The following is an 18,620-nucleotide window of genomic DNA, read 5'->3' on the forward strand; positions in this document are numbered from 1 at the left end:
CATTATTTTTGAAGAAAACTGGATGGCTGGGAAATTTTTCAGTTTATCCTTTTGTGTCTTTTTTTTTTTTCTTGTAAGATTGTATTTATTCATGAGAGATGCAGAGTCATAGGCAGAGGAAGAAGCAGGTCCCTGCGGGGAGCCCGATGTGGGACTCCATCTCAGGACCCTGGGATCATGCCCTGAGTTAAAGGCAAACACTGACACTAAACCACTGAGCCACCCAGGTGCCCCTACACTTTTGTATCTTAATAATGTGAATGTGGTACCTATTCAAAGTAATTTTATGAACATTTAGTTTTCAACAAAAGTGAAAGTGGAGAATGAATGATCTTTTTAACAAATGGTGCAGGAGCAGTTCAATATCCCTGTGCAAAACCAGAAAGCCTTTAACCCATACTTCACACCATATAAAAAATTTAACTCTAGGGTGCCAGGGTGGCTCATTTGGTTAAGTGTCTGACTCTTAATTTCGGTTCAGGTCATAATCTCAGGGTCATGAGATTGAGCCCCACATTGGGCTGTGCGCTCAGAGTAGAGCTTGCTTGCCCCTTTCCCTCTGCTCCTCCTCGCATGCTGTCTCTGCTGTCTCTCTCTCTCTCAAATAGGTAAATAAATTTAAAAAAAAATCTTAAAAAATTTTTAAGTTAAAATGGATCAGAATCCTAAATGTAAAACTTAAAACTGTAAACTTTCTAGAAGAAAACATAGGAAATCTTTGTGATCTTGGACTATTCAGAGATATCTTAGATTTGACATCAAAAGCATGATCCATAAAGGGAAAAGAAAGATATGATAGCTTATGCTCTTCAGAGATATTTAAAGAATGAAGATATAAGCTGTAGTCTAGGAGAAAATAGTTGGAAATCTATCATATCTGATAAAGGTCTTGTCTCCAGAATGTATTAAACTATCAAAACTTATTAAAAGGAAAACTCAATTTAAAAAAAGATATTTGGATGATAAATAAGTACTTGAAAAGATGTTAAACAGTCATTAGAGAAATGCAAAATTGGAACCACAATGAGACACTATCACACACCTATGTACAACACTGAAAAACTGATCACACCAAATGTGAGGTTGCAGAGCAACGGGAACTCTCACACTGCTGAAAGGGATGTCAGATGGCACAATCACTTTGAAAAAGTTTGATAGTTTCTATAAAAATGAAACACTACTGTATAACCCAGCCATTCCACTTCTCAGGTATCTCCCAAAGATAAATGAAAGCATAAACCTACACAAAGCCGTCTACACAACTGTTCACTGCAGCTTTATTTGTAATAGCTTAAAACTGGAAGCAACTCAAGTGTCCAGAAAGAGACTGGGAAAGTACATGGTGGTTTACCCTACAATAGAATACTGTTCAGGACTGAATTATTGATACATGAAAAGGATGGAATGAATCTCAGAATAATTGTGCTGAGTGAAAGAAGCCATTCAAAAAAGAGTACATACAATTAATTCTATTTATATAAAATTCTAGAAAATAAAAACGAATTTCTTGTGACAAAACATTAGTTGCCTTGTGTGGAGGTGAGGGAACAAGGAGAGACGGGGGAAGATTACAAAGAGGCATGAGAGAACTTTTGAGATGATGGAAATGCTTATTATCTTGATGATGGTTTCAAGAGTTTCTATGTAGTTAAAACTGTACAGTTGAAAAATACGCAGCTTATTGTAGGTCATTTATACCTCAATGCTGCTTGTGAAAGGATAATGTGGATGTATTACCTATGCAAAACGTAATTATATTAAAATATTCAACATTCTTGAAATGACAAAATTACAGAGGTCTAGAACAAATTACTGGTTGCCCCAGGACAGGGGATGGTTTTGAGATCGTGTGTGGATCAGATTCCATAGAGCTCTGTGAACACGCACGCACACAGGTTTTAAAGAAGTGAAAAAAGAGCAAGTTCTGTAGTCCAGGTAATCTAGTCAACAGTAACATACCAAACTGCTTCCCAGGGTTGATGTTGAACTACAGCACGTAAGATGCCACCATTGGAAGCACGGTGAAGAAGGCATGGGACCCTTTGTACTGCTTTTGCAACATCCTGTGAATCTATTTATTTCAACACTTTAAAAAGAATATTTAAAATAGTGTGATCATTTAAAATGATTGTATAGATATACTAACAGTGTTTTATGGATGTAAAATACTAATACTTCTAATTGGGATGTATTCTTCTATAATGCTGTTTTCTTAACACTACGTAGTATTCATCTTTGCTTTTGTTATATTCTGCATTTGTTGTATTTTCAAGTTCCTTGATAATCAGTTTCTCCCCCATTTTACATCTAACCTTCGTAGCCTTATCTCTGTTATCACTTAACCTGTACTTTCATGGAGATTGACATCTATTAGGTTTGCTCATGTTTATTCACACAGATTTATTTTTGCTTTGTAGTTTTCTTTAAAGGGAAAAATGGCTAATAAAGCTGGTTTTATTACAGTGTATTTAATTAAACATTTTAAGTTTGGTTTCCAAATTGCTGTGTCTTATCCTAATTGCTGATTTATAGTTCTTTGGAAAAGTTACCATTCCTTGTTTTCTACTAAGGTGAAATCCATTCTTGAAAAGAACGAAGAGGAACTCTCACAAGCAGTGAAGTGTCGTGATGTAGCCCTGAAAGAGAGTCAGAAGTTGAAAGGGGATCTCGAGGCCTTGGAGGACAGAGAGAACAAGAAGGCAAGGCATCAGTCCTTTCTGAAAGTTCGTTACAGACCTGAGGTGCTGAAGAAATCTTTCACAAGTCCCAGTCCTTCATTTCTTATTGCCTTTAGTTAGAATGAAGATTGATCAGAGGAAGTTTTTTTCTAAAGATAACTTTAGAAGAGCTATAAAGTGTTTGCCTTAAAAACACATCATTTAACTCCTGATGTTTTTTTAACAAAGGGGAAAAGTCCTAATTTTTTTCTGTTGAAACACATCTGACCTTGGCAGCAAGAGCCATCTACTTACGTGTTATTAACATGTTACTAATTCTGATGTTCTCTCTGGTCCCATCGTAAGATCACTGAGTTGGGCCAAGCAGAGCAGCCTGGGCCCACGCACATCTAGAACCGGGAAGTTGTTGATGCTGATCGATGTCTCCAGTTAACACACATGCTGTGATGTGACAATAGTTGGGAAGCACTGCAGACTTCTCCACAGTCCTGGGGTCTAGTTTTGTTTTTCTCAAAGTCACAATAAATTCAGATCTTAGCAAAATAAAAGATGCTTCAGTTATTCCTCTTAGCATTCTACTGTGCTTGGTGTCCATAGTCTTGCCTAGAAGTAATGGGACTCAGCAGCAGCAGCAGAATAACCAGAAAGGATCAAGTATCTTTGTCTTGTTTCATTTTCTCTTAGGTGGGTAACTTCCAGCGACAACTGGCAGAGGCTAAAGAAGACAATTGCAAAGTTACAATTATGTTGGAGAATGTGCTGGCTTCTCACAGTAAGATGCAAGGTGCTCTGGAAAAAGTACAAATAGAGCTCGGGCGGAGAGATTCAGAGATTGCAGGTCTCAAGAAAGAAAGGTACTGGAGATTATTTTTCTGTCTTTGTGCGTGTTAGCAGCAGTGTGCAGTCAAGAAGCAAAGTCACTTTAAAGAGCTAGCCCCCATTTGAGGAAAGCATCCTTGACTGGAAAGGAAGGTCTTTTGGTGAATGCACTAAGCTCTATCTCTAGACTTCCCAGCCTGCTCTTACCTCCAGGCCCTGGACCTGAGCCACAGCCTTCACTCGGGTTCCCAGGCTCCAACCCAGCCATGCCCCCACAGCCCATACCCTTGTATCCTGCCCATTTTTCCTGCCCAGGAGCATTTTGTGCAATTCAGTGTTCTTTGTAAATTGACATCCATTGTATATAGTCTTTAGTCAAGGGGAGATTTCTGTTTGCAACCAAGGACCTCCCTTCAGTCCTGAACAGGTTTTTTTCCTCCAATTCCAATCCAAAGTTTGACGTATTTCCCTCTCCTTATTTTACTACTCACTAAATGTGTGAATATGACAATTCATCCCCTTTACTGTGCAACACTCATAAAGTTTTCTATCTAGCTTTCTAGCTTTACATTTCAGAAATGGTGAAATGTAGACCTGTTCAGTAAAACACAGTATTATAAATATTTATTAGAAATAAACATGACTTAAAAAAAGAAACATGATTTCAAAGATTCAAAATCCCCATATTTTGTAGTGATGTAAAGGAGTCTGTATTCGAGAAATTCATGTGCTATATTGCTGCTTTACCCTGTTTCTACACCATTTAAACCTGCTCTTAGATCTACAGAATAATGTCTAGTCTAGATAATTAAAGCTAAGTGCCAACTTGAGTTTGAACTATCCATATATTAGTGACCTGTTTAGATGAATCATTCTGAGAACTGCTGCAAGCCGTGTTTTATATGTAAACTCCATTTTTAAAAAATGTTTCAAGTCGCATGAGTTTCCCCTTGAGGTTAACAAACAAATGGTTTGAGTTTAATAAGTCCTCTGAAATATATTGGAATGTGTGTATTAGTGGTGCATATTGCCTCTCTCTTATGGGAGAACAAGTGCCATTTTTATATTCCCCATTGTACTTATCTTTATTTTTTACATATTATAGATGTATGTTACCTCTGAACTTAAAAAAGTTAAGGAGATGATATTAAAAATTGCTTACCGGGCAGCCCCCGTGGTGCAGCGGTTTAGCACCACCTTCAGCCCAGGGTGTGATCCTGGAGACCTGGGATCGAGTCCCACGTCAGGCTCCCTGCATGGAGCCTGCTTCTCCCTCTGCCTGTGTCTCTGCCTCTCTCTCTCTCTCTCTCTCTCTCTCTCTGAATAAATGAATAAAAAATCTTTAAAAAAAAAAAAACTTTTAAAAATTGCTTACCATTCACAATAAAATTCTAGGTAGCTGTTTAATTTATAATCTCAACAGCAGGCCCATCCGTCTAGAGGGGATATATTATTGTATATGTATGTGTATGTCTGTATGTGACGTGTATGTGTATATGTATATACATATACACATATATATGTATAAAATTACCAGCTCATAAGTTGGTCATTAACAAATATTGATAGCTTAATGTATCAAGCCAAATTGAATCATAGCTGGGACAAATTTTTAATCTCTGGGAGCCTTAATTTCTTAAAAGTCTGAGCATCTGTACTTTACTACATATGCTGTTTGAGCTTCTTGGAAGAAGAGTGCACTATAACTCCTGTTTGAGCTTCTTGGAAGAAGAGTGCACTATAACTCCCAGTGGTATCATTCCTAGATGGTTTTTTTCTGTAGTCACTCTTCCTGTGCTTTCCATTTTTAGGGCTCTAAATCAACAGAGGGTGCAGAAGCTGGAGGCTGAAGTGGACCAGTGGCAGGCCAGAATGCTTGTTGTAGATGCCCAGCACAATGGTGAGGTAAAGGCCACATTTTATAGATGATAATGTTGATATTTTTGCTTTTATTGGGATATTGGTCATTTAAGAAAATGGAGTAAAATAATCAGGGAAATTTCTTTTTTCATCTGAGTAAGTCTGAGTTTTGGTTACAAATGGGAAGAAGGCCTGCAGCCTTCCAGTGAGTCATTTATTGTCAAAACAGGACCACTGTTATGCCTAATTCTCTCTTTCATACATGGTTAGTTTTTATTTATTAATGCATAAATGACTGCAGTAGTTAAAGGCTCAGAGGATAACTTGTAACTTCAATCAAGTCATTGGAGTGATCCCACTATGAATTAAGGAGACACATTTACATGTGTGTGCTCACAAGTGTATGCACACATGAATATCTCTACATATATGCACATATATTGAAAAGTCATGAGTATTTCATATAATTTATGAAATTTATGATTTCATATAATTAAGCTTTTTCTAGAAAGACGTACAAGGAACAAATGCCAGTTCTTACCTCTCTAGGCAGCGATACCAAAGATTATAGGATCAGAAAGAATTTTTAACTAGTTTAAAATTTAAAGACTAAAATTAACTTAAATTGACTCAGTTTTTCAAAGCTCACTAGTAATGAGTTGGTGCATACTTTTCCCATTGCCTCCTGAGAGTCTCCTAAGCAATGTCATAGTAAGTTCTCACATACATATTCCAGGCAGCTGGAATCTGGTTCTGGTTCCATTTAATTATTGTTTCAATGGCTTACTGGTAAAGTGTAAGGAGTGAGCATATAGTGTTACAAAGACTTCTTACATCTGTGACCGTGGAATTAAAAAGAGCCTTCTCTCTTTCAGATGGAGCCTCTACAGAAAGCTCTAGATGTAGCTAGAGAAGACAACAGGAAACTGGCTATGAGCCTGGAGCAAGCTCTTCAGACAAATAATCATCTACAAACAAAGCTTGATCATGTTCAAGAGAAACTGGAAAGCAAAGAACTTGAGCGACAAAATTTGGAAAACTTCAAGTAAGAGCAGTGTAATCACAGTGAAATTAGGGGAGAGTCTCTGGGAGAGTAAGTTGCGCTCATTCACATAAAGCAGTTAAGCACCAATCCTCAGCTTGGAACTGGTACTCCCGGGAGAGCCACACCTGAGCAGCAGACACTGGCTGGCTGGGGTATGCTCATTTGGATCTCCTTTTCTGCTCTTCCCTCATCTAATGTCAACCTGCTTCTCCATGTGAAGGTTAAACCAAAATTTAAAGAATATTGCATGTTTCCACCAACCCTTTCCTATCAACAGGTGATGTGTCCTTTAGAAGCATGATTTGGGAAAGGAATAGCAACAGCCTGGTGGGAATAACCCATCTAGGTGTGGGATGACTTCACCCAGGCAAATCCCAAACTACTGTTTTCCCCAAATTAGTCCAGTCAAACCCATCAAGTCACTAGGTCAAGGCACTATTTTTTCTATAAACTGCATCTAGGTAAATAGGATTTGGATATAAATAACATTCCGTAAAAATTTTTACCCAAGGGAAACGCAGTGTGCGCATAGATCTTTATGCCTTTCAGCTAATGAAAATACCGATACGAGACAGTGTAAGCTAAAGCAGAGAAGGCATGTTTCCCTCTTTATGATCTGTGCACATTTTATAGTCTAGTGAAATGTTGCTAGCTTTTTTATTGGTTAAAACGAGTATGTGTTTCCCTCTTTGGGTTGGATATCCTTATATTGAATGATTTTTTGGCCTTTAATGCCACAGGTGAATGCTTTTCTCCCCCCCTTCTGTTAATGGGCTCCAGACCAAGGAAGTTAACCTGGTGCCTGATTGCTACTCATTTGTGTATGACACCTTTCAGACGTTCTCCTCCAGGCCTTCCTTACCTCCTGAAGATGATTTCTAAAGGTGACTTTTCCCCCCCAAAACAGAGAACGGATGACTGAGGAATCCAAAATAGAAGCAGAAATGCATGCTGAACGCATAGAAGCTCTAAGAAAGCAGTTTCAAACTGAGAGAGAAACGGCCAAGAAAGTAGCACAACGGGAAGTGACTGAGGTATGGAGTCAAGTGACAAAAAGTGTCTCTCTAGATGAGTGCCTTTTAAGAGCATTATCAGTTACAGGATTTCTGAGCATGGCTGTAGTAGGTCTTTGGTCCTTCTAGTCCTTCTGTGAGCAGTAAGCCCAATGTAATCAAGCCATCTCCCTCCGTGCTCTTCGTAAGTCGAAACACACAAAGCTTCTGATAGACAGTTCTCTGCCTAGCAAAGGAGGGTCTTAATGAGAGCTTTTCCACTGGACAGTGATAGCTGAGGGATAGAGGAAATGGCCATTGGGTACACATCAAATCGTCTGTCCCCTTAATTCGCTTCACCAGCACCCTTCTCCTGAGAGGCACGTGTGTGTGGCCTGTGCTCTGATGTGTACTACGTGACCCTTACTTGTGATCTCTGCTCTTGACGTGAGACAAATAGGGTAAACAGCAGAGGGCCTTTGTTGAGTAACTAGAGGCTATGTACAATTTTGAAGGAATTCAAAGTAAGGGAAAGTTTGTTTTAGGCAAGTTGAGTCATAGAAGAAGAAGGGAAACAAAGTACGCGATTGAGATTGGCAAAGCTGACAGGGCAGGGATACCCGCTGCAAGGGAATAACCCAAGCTTAGTTATAAACATGAACATGATGTGTGAGCAATTAAAGAGGATTTCTATCAGAGCAGAGACTTTGGGAAATGTCTGAGAAAGAGTGGGTAGCTGACCTTGACAATCAGAATGTTAGAGGTGAACTTTCAGGTCAAAATGGGATTCTGTGGGTTTCTAAGCAATGGGTGGTATGATGAAAGCACAATTTTAGGAAGGGGAGTCTGGTGGTAGTAGAGAGTAGGCAAGAACAAATAGAAATGGGAGACATGTAGACCCAAGCAAGCTAAACAGTATGGGCTTCAGAAGATTAGAGGCAAGCAGCATAGTTCAGTTGAAAATAGAGAACAGTTAAATTGAAAAAAGCATTTTAATAGAAAAATCATGAAACAGGGATGCCTGGGTGGCTCAGTGGTTGAGTGTCTGCCTTTGATCCAGGGCGTAGCCCTGGGATCGAGTCTTGCATCGGGCTCTCTGCAAGGAGCCTGCTTCTCCCTCTGCCTGTGTCTCTGCCCCTTTCTCTGTGTGTCTTAAAAAAAAAAAAAAAGAAAAAAATCATCAAAAGACAGAAGACAGTAAATGTTCTGTCAGGACAGAAGGGGAGGGAAGAATTCAAATAATTCCAAGACTTGGTTGGAGTGGCTGGTCTGTAGGTCTGTATTTTGTCAAATTTGGTATATTTAGCAATAGCAATTCACAGAGACCTTTTAGAAAATTAAAGTTATGAAAGGAAACAAAAGGAAATTAAAGGCACCTTTAATCAGATAGTTGTTAGAATACTTATAAAATTTAAGTCTGTTTAATCACTGAAGATTGTGAACTTGTGAGGAGACCAAGGGCAGAGTGAGGGGGTGAGGTCAGTGGGGAGTCAGCAGCAGGGTGCACCACTCACAAGTCCCAGCTCTGCCTCTTACTAACAAGGTGTTGATTGTCTGCAGACAGTTTCAGTGTCTGTATTTCCTCAATCATTAAATGGAAATCTTCGTAACTGCTCTCCAGGGTTTGTTTGTTTAAGTTTGAAAATATATGTAATTATGACAGTGCATGAGCGTAATAAGTACAGGGTTATTGTTACGTTGTTAGGGCTTACACCCGGTTGTGACAAAGCTGTGATTGAGGTAATGGTGGAGTATCGAACAGAAAGTCAGTTGGGTGATAGTAAGAGGCCAGCACTGTGGGAGGTGAAGGAATGAGCTAGTGTAGAAAGAAAAGGTACAAATAACTGTACATTGTCAAACGCTCTAAGCTGTCCAGAGTACTTCTCCCTTCTCCACTACCACCTCTTCCTAAAAACCAAGCGGCACTGATTTAAGGGCACTGGAGGAGGATAGGGGCTCTGTAAAATGATTTAAGTAATGTTAAAAGATAAACTGAAGCATACTATATATTTTTAAGACTCTGTTTGAGCAAAACTCAGTCCAAATCAGATGGTATCCAATCTAGCAGATAAAAAGGAGCTCCAAGGAGCGGAATGAGATGAAAGATTTCATAGGCGGACAGGAGCCAGAGATAAGATATATCAGGCAAAAGAGCAGGCTGGTTATTACAAGGTACTTTCCTTTAGCGGAAGACAGGAGTCTTACCAGGCAGATTACCCACCTGTCTTAGACCATTTGCTTGGTGGTTAGCACCCATGATCATGCATTTCAAGGTTTTGAGAGAATCCAGCACACTAGAGAGACTGCTCTGATTATTATAAGGATAATTCCCAATGTCTAGAGTGTCCTTTGGAGCCGTGGTCCCAAGACCCCAGTCAGTCAGAGTCAAGTAAGTGAAGGACTCTGCCAAAGGAGTCACTTTCTTAAACCAGCCAGCTTGTTCAGTGATCTTCCGTAGCTGAGGCTCAGCTTCTCCAGAAGTGTCAGTCTAAATGCAGCGTGTGGTGTTGAGGCCACAGCACAAACACTTCCTTGCTCAGCTGAAAGACAATCCAGCTAATTTCTTCTATTATCTGGAACAAGTTCAGGCAGAGTCTAGGGGTTTTGCTGGGCAGTTATTTATCAGCAGATTCTGCAGTACCTTTGAGTTAAGGAGAGGTTTCTGACTGTGCCCCCATTTGCATTTACTGCTAGCCAAGGCACTAGGGATCTGCCAAAGGTAGCTAACGTTGAATCACGAATGCCTCCTGGTAAGTCCTGATTTCAGTCTGTGGCTCAGCATTGGAAAGGCAACAGCAATGGAGGCAAGTAAAGTTCAAGTCTGTAGACCACACCAGTTTTATTCTAGTTTTGCTTGTCCTTTTCTTTGTATAGAACCTAGATTCAAGATTCCCTGGGGTTGGCATTTTTAACCAGAAGCAGAGAAATTGACCCTTGGGTGTAGGGAGTATCATACAAAGGACAGGGGGCAGAGTTTGAAGCACTGAAATCAGGGAGAAGTATGTGATGGGTAGAACTACAGGATCACCAGTTGTTTGAAGACTGGATTTAGGCCCTTTGCAATGGCATTATTTTTGCAGGTCAGAGCAAGGAAAGGTGGGCAAAAGAATTATAAAGACTTGGTGTAAGAATTAAGAAAAGGATGGTCAGGGGATCCCTGGGTGGCTCAGTGGTTTGGCATCCTTCAGCCCAGGGTGTTGTCCTGGAGTCCCAGGATTGAGTCCCGTGTCAGGCTCCCTGCATGGAGCCTGCTTCAACCTGTGTCTATGTCTCTGTGTGTCTTTCATGAATAAATAAATATTAAAAAAAAAAAAAAAAGGATGGTCAGAGAGAGAAGGAAGAATGGAAAGAAAGAAACATTCTTGATCTGAAGTCTTAGGAGCAAGCAGTCTAACCCAGTGTCCACTACTTCTCTTCTTCTTAGTTTGATTTTGAGGCCTCCACAACATACTTACATAGGACCAGATGTCAGATGGAGCCTTCTTCAATTGTGAAATATGCACCTATACATAGTAGCATCCTTCCCAGGAATCTCCCTTCTGCAAAAGTATCAGAGTATAACAACAGCTGTTGGTAAATGATAAAAGACTTTAATATGCTCATGTTTAAAAGATCTGGGTGGTTCAGTGGTTGAGCGTCTGCCTTCAGCTTGGGGTGTAATCCCAGGGTCCAAGATCAGGTCCAGCGTTGGGCTCCCCACAGGGAGCCTGCTTCTGCCTCTCTCTCTCTCTCTCTCTCTTGTGAATAAATAAATCTTTAAAAAAAGTAAAGATCTGATGAGAGTTCACTGTAATGGAATTGACAAGGAAATTTGTGTCTGTGATATACAGCATTTTAAGATAATAACTAGAATTATGACTGATAAAAGGACACATTAAATTTTTAAGAATTTCCTACAATTGCTAGAACACTTATATTAATAACACATATTGTACAAATATAAGGTTTATCATCACTTATTCGACAATGCTTCCCATGTAATTTAGCATCATATAAACCTAATTAGTTTGACATTTCTCTTTTACATAGTGAAACACAAATCCCTTTGAGATTTTGTCTTAGGGACCCTCTGGGAAATCTCAAAGTTATTTTGAGATCAAAAAGACTCCATTTAGAATTTTATTTGGGAAAGTTGTCAAAACATGACTAAACAAATTATTATGAAATATCATTTAAACAAAGTGACAACAGAAGTTTTAAAGGTAAATAGAGAAAGTTACATACTTAGCTCTTAAGAAAATCCAGTCTTCTCAGTATTAGTCAAAGACCTGATAAAAGACAATATGAAGCACAGTAAATTATTTTGCTAAGATGCAAAATCTTTGTTTTTCAGGTAAATTACCCCCAAAATTAAAAACAAAAAAAAAAAACAAAAAAAAAAACCACTTCCACAACCTCTTATCAAGAACAAACCAGCAGTCCAAAAACTGTCCATTTAGTAAAGAAAAAACCAAATTCTAATTATGCACCAAATTCATTCTTTAAAAACTTGATAAATCCATTCTAACTTAGCCATTTCGACCACACATAAAATTCCCTTTTCAAGATTCCTTTTCCACAAACCAACTTTTTCTTTTATCCATCCCTCTTTCTCATTTTGGAACAGTCATTTTACTTTCCTTACAACTTTTCCTACACAGTTTTCTTACAACTCTATTTTTTTTTAAAGATTTTATTTATCCATGAGAGACACAGGAAGAGGGAGAAGCAGGCTCCATGCAGGGAGCCCGATGTGGGACTTGAGGTAGGCACTCAACCACTAAGCCACCCAGGCGTCCAACACCTCTATTATTTTGAAGTAATTTTAATTACACATATTGACTAGAATTCTTAACACTTAGAATCCTTATTCCTAGTGAAAACTAATAAGCAATTGTAGAGTATGTTACAATTAACATTCTGTGGGTTAGCAAGTTTAATAAATAATTCCTTAATTTCTAGAAGTATATTCTTCTTCATAGTAAACTTCCCAGCTTAGCACAAAACATGTTTACTAACAGACGCAAATATCTTTAATTTCTCTGTAAAAGGAAGCCAAAGTGGGTAAACCTATGTTTAGTAATTCATGTTTTGGTATTTTATTTGGAAATGATCTAGATATTCAATGAATATCCATCATTTAATTTGTTTTAGGGTAATTTCAAGGTTTCTAGATACCAAAAAGATTTTGGAAAATTTTATACTATATCTGACAATTATGTTTAGATTACTCATGAAAATTTCTTGCTGACAAATTCTGTAACAGAGATAGATGAGTTTATCTGACTTAGTAAACCTGGTAAAACAGAAGTATTACAGTTAATGCTGATAATTCTGAAGACATGGATACTTTGTTGACGATTATCCTAGATCATGTTAACTGCAAAAACATTTGGGTTAGTTTCTCTATTTGAGCGTACACTTGATAAAGCTAAGGTTACTGGTTCAGGCTAAAGCTTTTAACTCGTATTTGTGAAGGAGACTTTTAAGATTTTTCATGGGCCTAGTTTTCAAAATATCTTTTCCATTTTGGGTTTTTTTTTTTCCTTTCTCTTCATGAGAATGGTCTTCATTCTTAGAGAAGACCCAAGTAGGATATTTACATCTCAAAAGGCATAGAAAGAGAATGTAAGTTCCACCAAGGAGGATTTTTGTTCCCTAAATACAGATCATTTACAGTATCTGCAGCCTTAGATGGAATAGGGGAGGTTTGGGGATTGGTAACAAGAATAGATGAGCTTTGAATTATTTCTAGGGCTGAGTTTCTGTTCTTGTACATTTAATTTATAAGACAAGTACAGTGTTTAATTTCTCAAAGAATTGGGTTGCAGCCTTTAATGATAAACAGGCTGACCCACCCATCCAACTACACAATCTTCAATTTGCTTCTTTATTATCAGGGAGATTTTCAACTAAGATGGAAATCAAAAGATTCCTATGTTTGAGATTTAGAGCTGTGTGCCTTTGGAATTTAGTAAATCCTTCCACAGAGGCTTTATTTTTCTCTCTAGTTATGGTTTCATCTTAGCTGAGGGGAGAAAGACCTTTTTTTTTTTTCCTCCTCAGCTTCACTCAGACCCAAAGTATCATCTGTTGACGAAAAATACTGCCATCATTGCAGAGAAAAGAAAGGAATTTTTAAAAGTCTAGCAGGCTCTGAATATGGCCATCCTCTGGCCATAGAGCTACTTAAAATGGTTTCATAGATCTTGCTAGGTTTTAGCAAGGACAAACAGTAAATATTCCCAGCAATATTGAATAGCCTCATGGATGCAAGAGGGTCCCCAGAAAGGGCGCAAAAAATACTCCCCACCCAAACTCTAGAACCACTCCCAAAGATAACCAAGAGAATTGTCCTGGCTGGCAGCAGTCAGATGGGATAGAACCTGCATTTCTGTCCAACCATATTTTTAGAGCCTCTAACCTAGTGGTTGCCCAAGCCAGGTTCAGGATACAAAACAAGATAACAAGAAGGCATAAGCCGTCCCGGGAAGAAAGATCAACAACCAGTGAGTACTTGAAAGCAGATTAAAAAGACACAATTCAAAGATATAATTTTGTCTGTCAGTCTGAATTTGGAAAGGAAAGGACAATGTGAAACTTTACCTTTCTTTCTCAACCAGACACCACAGAGAGACATCGGAGAGAGCTGATTTTGGGGAGAACTGTTGTCTTTTGCTAGCTTCTGCTCATTTCCCCAGATCCTATCTGTAGGTTCTGGGCAAGTGGGCAGCAGGGGGATGGGGGTGAGGGGGTGGATTCCAGGAGGTCTCATCCTAGTCACCAGAAACCACAGAGGATGAAAAACAGTTTTCCTTCTACCCTTTATAAGTGCTTGTCTTTGCTTGTCTAGAGTACCTCACACATGGATAAGCTTATTGAGGTTGAAAGTTCTCCATGGTAGCCACTATAATTCAAAATTATCTGTCTGTTCAGCCTTTAAGTTTTTATTCACCTGAGACCTCACACTGGACCCCATCCAGAAAAAGAAAGGCTTAAAGTCCAACAGCTGCGACCACAAAAGCTGCAGAGCTAAGATTTAAGAGGGACTGACGCCTGACCTCCAGAGACCTCAAGGAAGCTGGGGATACCTACAGACCTGGTTGCTCGTTGCTCCTGGGGAGCATTGCCCTCCTTCCTTTTTTCTGACACCAGAACTGTTCAATATTTAACATGCCTCAGTTTATCTTTTAAGAGTTTATTTGAACAGAAATTGATTCAAATTGGGCATCATCCAGTCTAGCAGCTAGAGAACTCCAAGGAGCTGTACAGAATCAAAGGCTTTTATAGGCAGAAGGGAGCAAGAACACATTTTACTGCCACTAACTTGAGTTGGTTATTGCAAAGTTTCTTTCAGGGGAGGGCAGGATTGGGAAGATTACCGCACGAGTGCTCGTCAGGCAACTGCTGACAGATTCGTCTAAGAGTTCATTTCTGGGAAAGTCAAAACTATAATTGAATCTTGGTTTGGTGACGTGGGGCTTAGCATAAGGGACTCTGTTTGGGGCTGTTGTCTTGGTTCCAACAATATTCACTATGGTATTTTTTCACTAAACAGATTTATTAAAATCTTTGAAAAATGAAGGCAGCGTAACAAAAAAAATCTATGCAGTGGTGGTAACTAGCAAGTATGAATTACTTTCTAATTTTCAATTCTCTAGACACGAGGTCACAAGTGACAGAAGGAAGAGAAAAGCTTATAGCTGAGCAAGTGTGCCAGGCTCTCCTCCTGTACTGTATCTTATTTAACTAGGAATCCTCGGAGATAGGTTGTTTGCATACTTTGCCAGTGATGAACCTGAGCCTTTAGGGAAGTTAACTATCCAAAATTACTTGGCTAGTAAGTGCTAAAGCTGAGATTTGAGCTTAGGTTGGACTCTAAAGTCATGCTCTTAAAAAACAAATGATGAACATGTATTTACAATATTTATCTGTTCTAGGAAAAATTGTGTTTAGTGTTAAAATTTTTGAAAAACAAAAAAGATGAAAACTCCTTAGACTGTTGCTCTACAAATCTTCTTAATCAGACATCATTATCATTGCCTCACTTAGCCTCCCCTTTAAAAGAAAGGTCAAAGAGAACGAAATATGGGGACAGGCCTCATCATAAGCCTCTCTTACTGAATGAGAGGTGAAAACGATGACATTTTCCCATTGTGTTCCCGTTCCCCAGCTGAAGAAAGCCCTTGATGAAGCCAACTTCAGATCAGTGGAGGTGACCCGGGCCAACCGCGAGCTGCGGCAGAAACTGACAGAGCTGGAGAAGGTCCTGAACAGTAGCAAGGAGAAAATAAAGAATCAAAAGGCCCAAATCAAGCTCCATTTGTCGACGAAGGCAAATAATACTCAGAATATAGAAAGGATGAAGGTTGTATGAGAAACGCTAAGTCTCCCCTCACTTCCTTAGTGTCTGATGAGGATCCAGGCAGGTGGTGGGGTCTGGTGAAGATGGTTCCAGAGTCCTAACAGCACCTGTGTTCTCTGGGAATTGTAGCTGCACCCAGGGAGTGGGCAAAGTCTAAGAGGGGGCTGTTTCTCTTTCCGGCAGAGATACTGCAGCGTAAGTGTGTGGTTTCTCAGCAGCTGCCCTGTGCCCTTGTGGATTCCCTCTGTGTCTTCCACTGTGACTGTACAGGACTCTGCTCTTCCCGGGCCAGCGGGAAGGAGAGCCCAGCAGAGGCATGGGTCTCATGGGATTTCCCCCTGTCATCCTGTAGGCAAAAGGGCCAGCCAGTTTTCCCACTAATCATCTTTCTATGTTATCTCCACATTTACTTTCAGCAAATAGAAATGGAATTGAGGCAGATGGAGCTAATTAAGGATCAATATCAGAAAAAAAATTATGAACAGGTAGATGGTTTCCACAGACTTCATGTTTACCTTTCACACAAAATCTCTGCCTGGGACAGGTTGACAACTGCTTTCCTCTCTGTGCCCCACCAGTCCTTGAGTATCCAGAAGTTCGTGTCTGAAATGACTAACCTACAGAAGGAGATGCAGCTGCTGGCCAAGAGCCAATATGAGACGTCTGCGCAGAACAAACAGCAAGAGCTGCGACTCGAGGCAGAGCGGAATGTTCGGCAGGAACTGGAGAGCCGGTGCCGGGTAAGAGGCCTCCTCGGAGAGGGGCGGTGGGGGACTTGGACTGAAACCCCACAGTAGAGCACGTAGACTTTCTAGATTCTGTAGCAGAGATGCAAATCTGCAAGCAGGAAGAAGCCTGGAGCTTTGAATATGGCACGTGCTCGCCATTTATAAAATATTCACTCCCAGAGAAGAGCTAACGCTCACCTGTGTGCAAAATACTGGTTCCTAAGTAGGACTCCTGAACTTAATTCCATTGTCTTTCGGGAACTTTCTGTGCCTTGGTTCTTCCCTGAAGCTCAGATATGCCTGTTACTGTGGTAGACTTGAAACTCTCCCCAGCCTCCTGAAGAGCGTGACATTCTGTCACTGGAAAGGGACTTGAAGAGACCATCAAGCTCTTGCCTTCCAGCAGACATGGTCTCCTTAAAAAAGCATTCCTTCCATTCTGGAAAAAAGATATTGATCACTTTCTCCTCAGGAGAATACAGAAATCAGTCAAAATCTGTCATCGTATGCATCTATGTATACTACAGAGAGGAACAGTTCTTATCATGTATTTTGGTTGCACACCCCATGGTACTTTCCTAATTTTGTTGCTGATTTATAACAACATGGAAGCTTTGGGCTCCATATGGGATGCTGGGAATTTCTAAAAATCTTTGTATCACATGTTCAGGAATTGGAAGAAACTATCAGACACCTAAAGAAATGTAAAGAGGCAACAGAGCATAAGCTGAAAGAAGCCAGTGTGGAATCAGAACAGGTAAGCCAGACCTATGGGCATAGAAACGTAGACAGGTGTCCTCCAACACAGCAACCTTGAAACCTTCAAGTCAAGGTAAAATCCTTCATTAACAGAGTTGTCAGGCAATAACAACTTACTAAGTCTAATGTCTATAATGTCTACTATGAAGAATAATTTTTAGACTGAGGTTCTGCGTCCTGATAAAAGATAACAGAATGCTGAAGTCCTGAGTGAACCTCAAGTCCATTTCTCTACCCCTAAATATAAGAAGGGAAGACCAGCATGTGTGTAGATTTTAATGCATTATGGCTTAACATCACTAATAAAAATGGAAGCTCTTTGTTTAGTCAATAACTAGAAATGTAAAGTAGGCCCTATTTATTTTTATTTTTTTATTTAAGTAATCTTTCTTCCCACCATGGGGCTCAAACTCATGACCCTGAGATTAAAAGTTGCTCGATCTTCCCACTGAGCCAGATACCCCTCGAAGGCCCTTTTAATTTGTGAATTTGCTTTCTCTAAAGCATTTTAAAGGTACTTTTAGAGCTGGGTCTTTGAAATCATTGTCTGACACAACCACTCCTCATTTTCCAGATAAGAAAATAGATTCTTAAGGTATACAGTGATGGTGTTGTCAGTTGGTCATGTGTCCCTTTTATAGCCATTAAGTCATAGAAATAATGTGACTGTCAGAACAGCGTATTAAAAGGAATATGCACTCCGACACACAGGAGTTTTGAGTGCCAACTTACCCTTGAGGAAGTTCCATTTTAACTCATCAGTTACCACATCTAGAAAAGCCAGGATATTAAAACTTAACTATTCCATTATTGTTAGATGACTCAGAGTAAGTTTCAATAAGTAGTACCCCCCTTCCCATTCACCGTGCAAGAGGAGACATGATGTGTGGGGGCCATTTCAGGCATCTTCCCCTCCACTCCTGGTAAAGAGCACTGGAGAAAGTTGTCTGGTGTGGTGAGGGAGGTATGAGGGTATCACGGACACTAGGATATACAAACAGCCCCGGAAAATAGTTGAACTTTGTAGCTTTCTGAAAGTTGAATGACAAGGGGAGCTCTACTTTCTTACTATTTAGTACCCACACTAGGACCTGGCTAATCTGGGACAAATACATAGTCACACATATTTACTGTGGACCTGTCCTAGGGTGGGCGCTGTGCTAGGTGATGAAGACTCAGGGTGAACAAGCCTGAGGAAGCCCCTGCTCTCATGGAACTTACCTTCTCCCAGGAAACAGAGAAATACACCCCCCTCTCTCTCTCTCAGATGTCAGAATCAAAAAATGAAAATGCTGGGATCCCTGGGTGGCGCAGCGGTTTGGCGCCTGCCTTTGGCCCAGGGCGCGATCCTGGAGACCCGGGATCGAATCCCACGTCGGGCTCCCGGTGCATGGA

General features: G+C 40.0%; 1 protein-coding gene, 1 long non-coding RNA gene and 1 other non-coding gene across 14 annotated transcripts in view; 1 reads left to right on the forward strand and 2 right to left on the reverse strand.

Annotated features, from left to right (window-relative positions):
- Positions 1-18,620, forward strand: part of CCDC150 (coiled-coil domain containing 150) — an 83,616-nt gene that overhangs the window by 62,743 nt on the left and 2,253 nt on the right. For all 12 annotated transcript variants that reach the window (XM_041737406.1, XM_041737409.1, XM_041737411.1 and 9 more), the window contains 9 exons: positions 2,571-2,699; positions 3,363-3,532; positions 5,309-5,402; positions 6,233-6,402; positions 7,310-7,436; positions 15,547-15,741; positions 16,155-16,223; positions 16,317-16,478; positions 17,137-17,223. In XM_041737406.1, coding sequence (XP_041593340.1) covers positions 2,571-2,699; positions 3,363-3,532; positions 5,309-5,402; positions 6,233-6,402; positions 7,310-7,436; positions 15,547-15,741; positions 16,155-16,223; positions 16,317-16,478; positions 17,137-17,223 — 1,203 coding nt within the window. The remainder of the gene's footprint in view (positions 1-2,570; positions 2,700-3,362; positions 3,533-5,308; positions 5,403-6,232; positions 6,403-7,309; positions 7,437-15,546; positions 15,742-16,154; positions 16,224-16,316; positions 16,479-17,136; positions 17,224-18,620) is intronic.
- LOC121480667 lies at positions 1,305-18,587 on the reverse strand. Its single transcript, XR_005985046.1, has 6 exons — positions 18,447-18,587; positions 16,665-16,905; positions 16,356-16,575; positions 11,619-11,662; positions 10,850-11,148; positions 1,305-3,393 (listed from the first exon to the last, which is right to left on the reverse strand). It is a non-coding gene; the product is annotated as an uncharacterized LOC121480667 (long non-coding RNA).
- LOC121480861 lies at positions 13,442-13,494 on the reverse strand. The gene has a single exon (XR_005985124.1). It is a non-coding gene; the product is annotated as a small nucleolar RNA SNORD56 (small nucleolar RNA).

Source organism: Vulpes lagopus, chromosome 22 (genome assembly GCF_018345385.1).
Source record: "Vulpes lagopus strain Blue_001 chromosome 22, ASM1834538v1, whole genome shotgun sequence".
NCBI lineage: Eukaryota > Metazoa > Chordata > Mammalia > Carnivora > Canidae > Vulpes > Vulpes lagopus.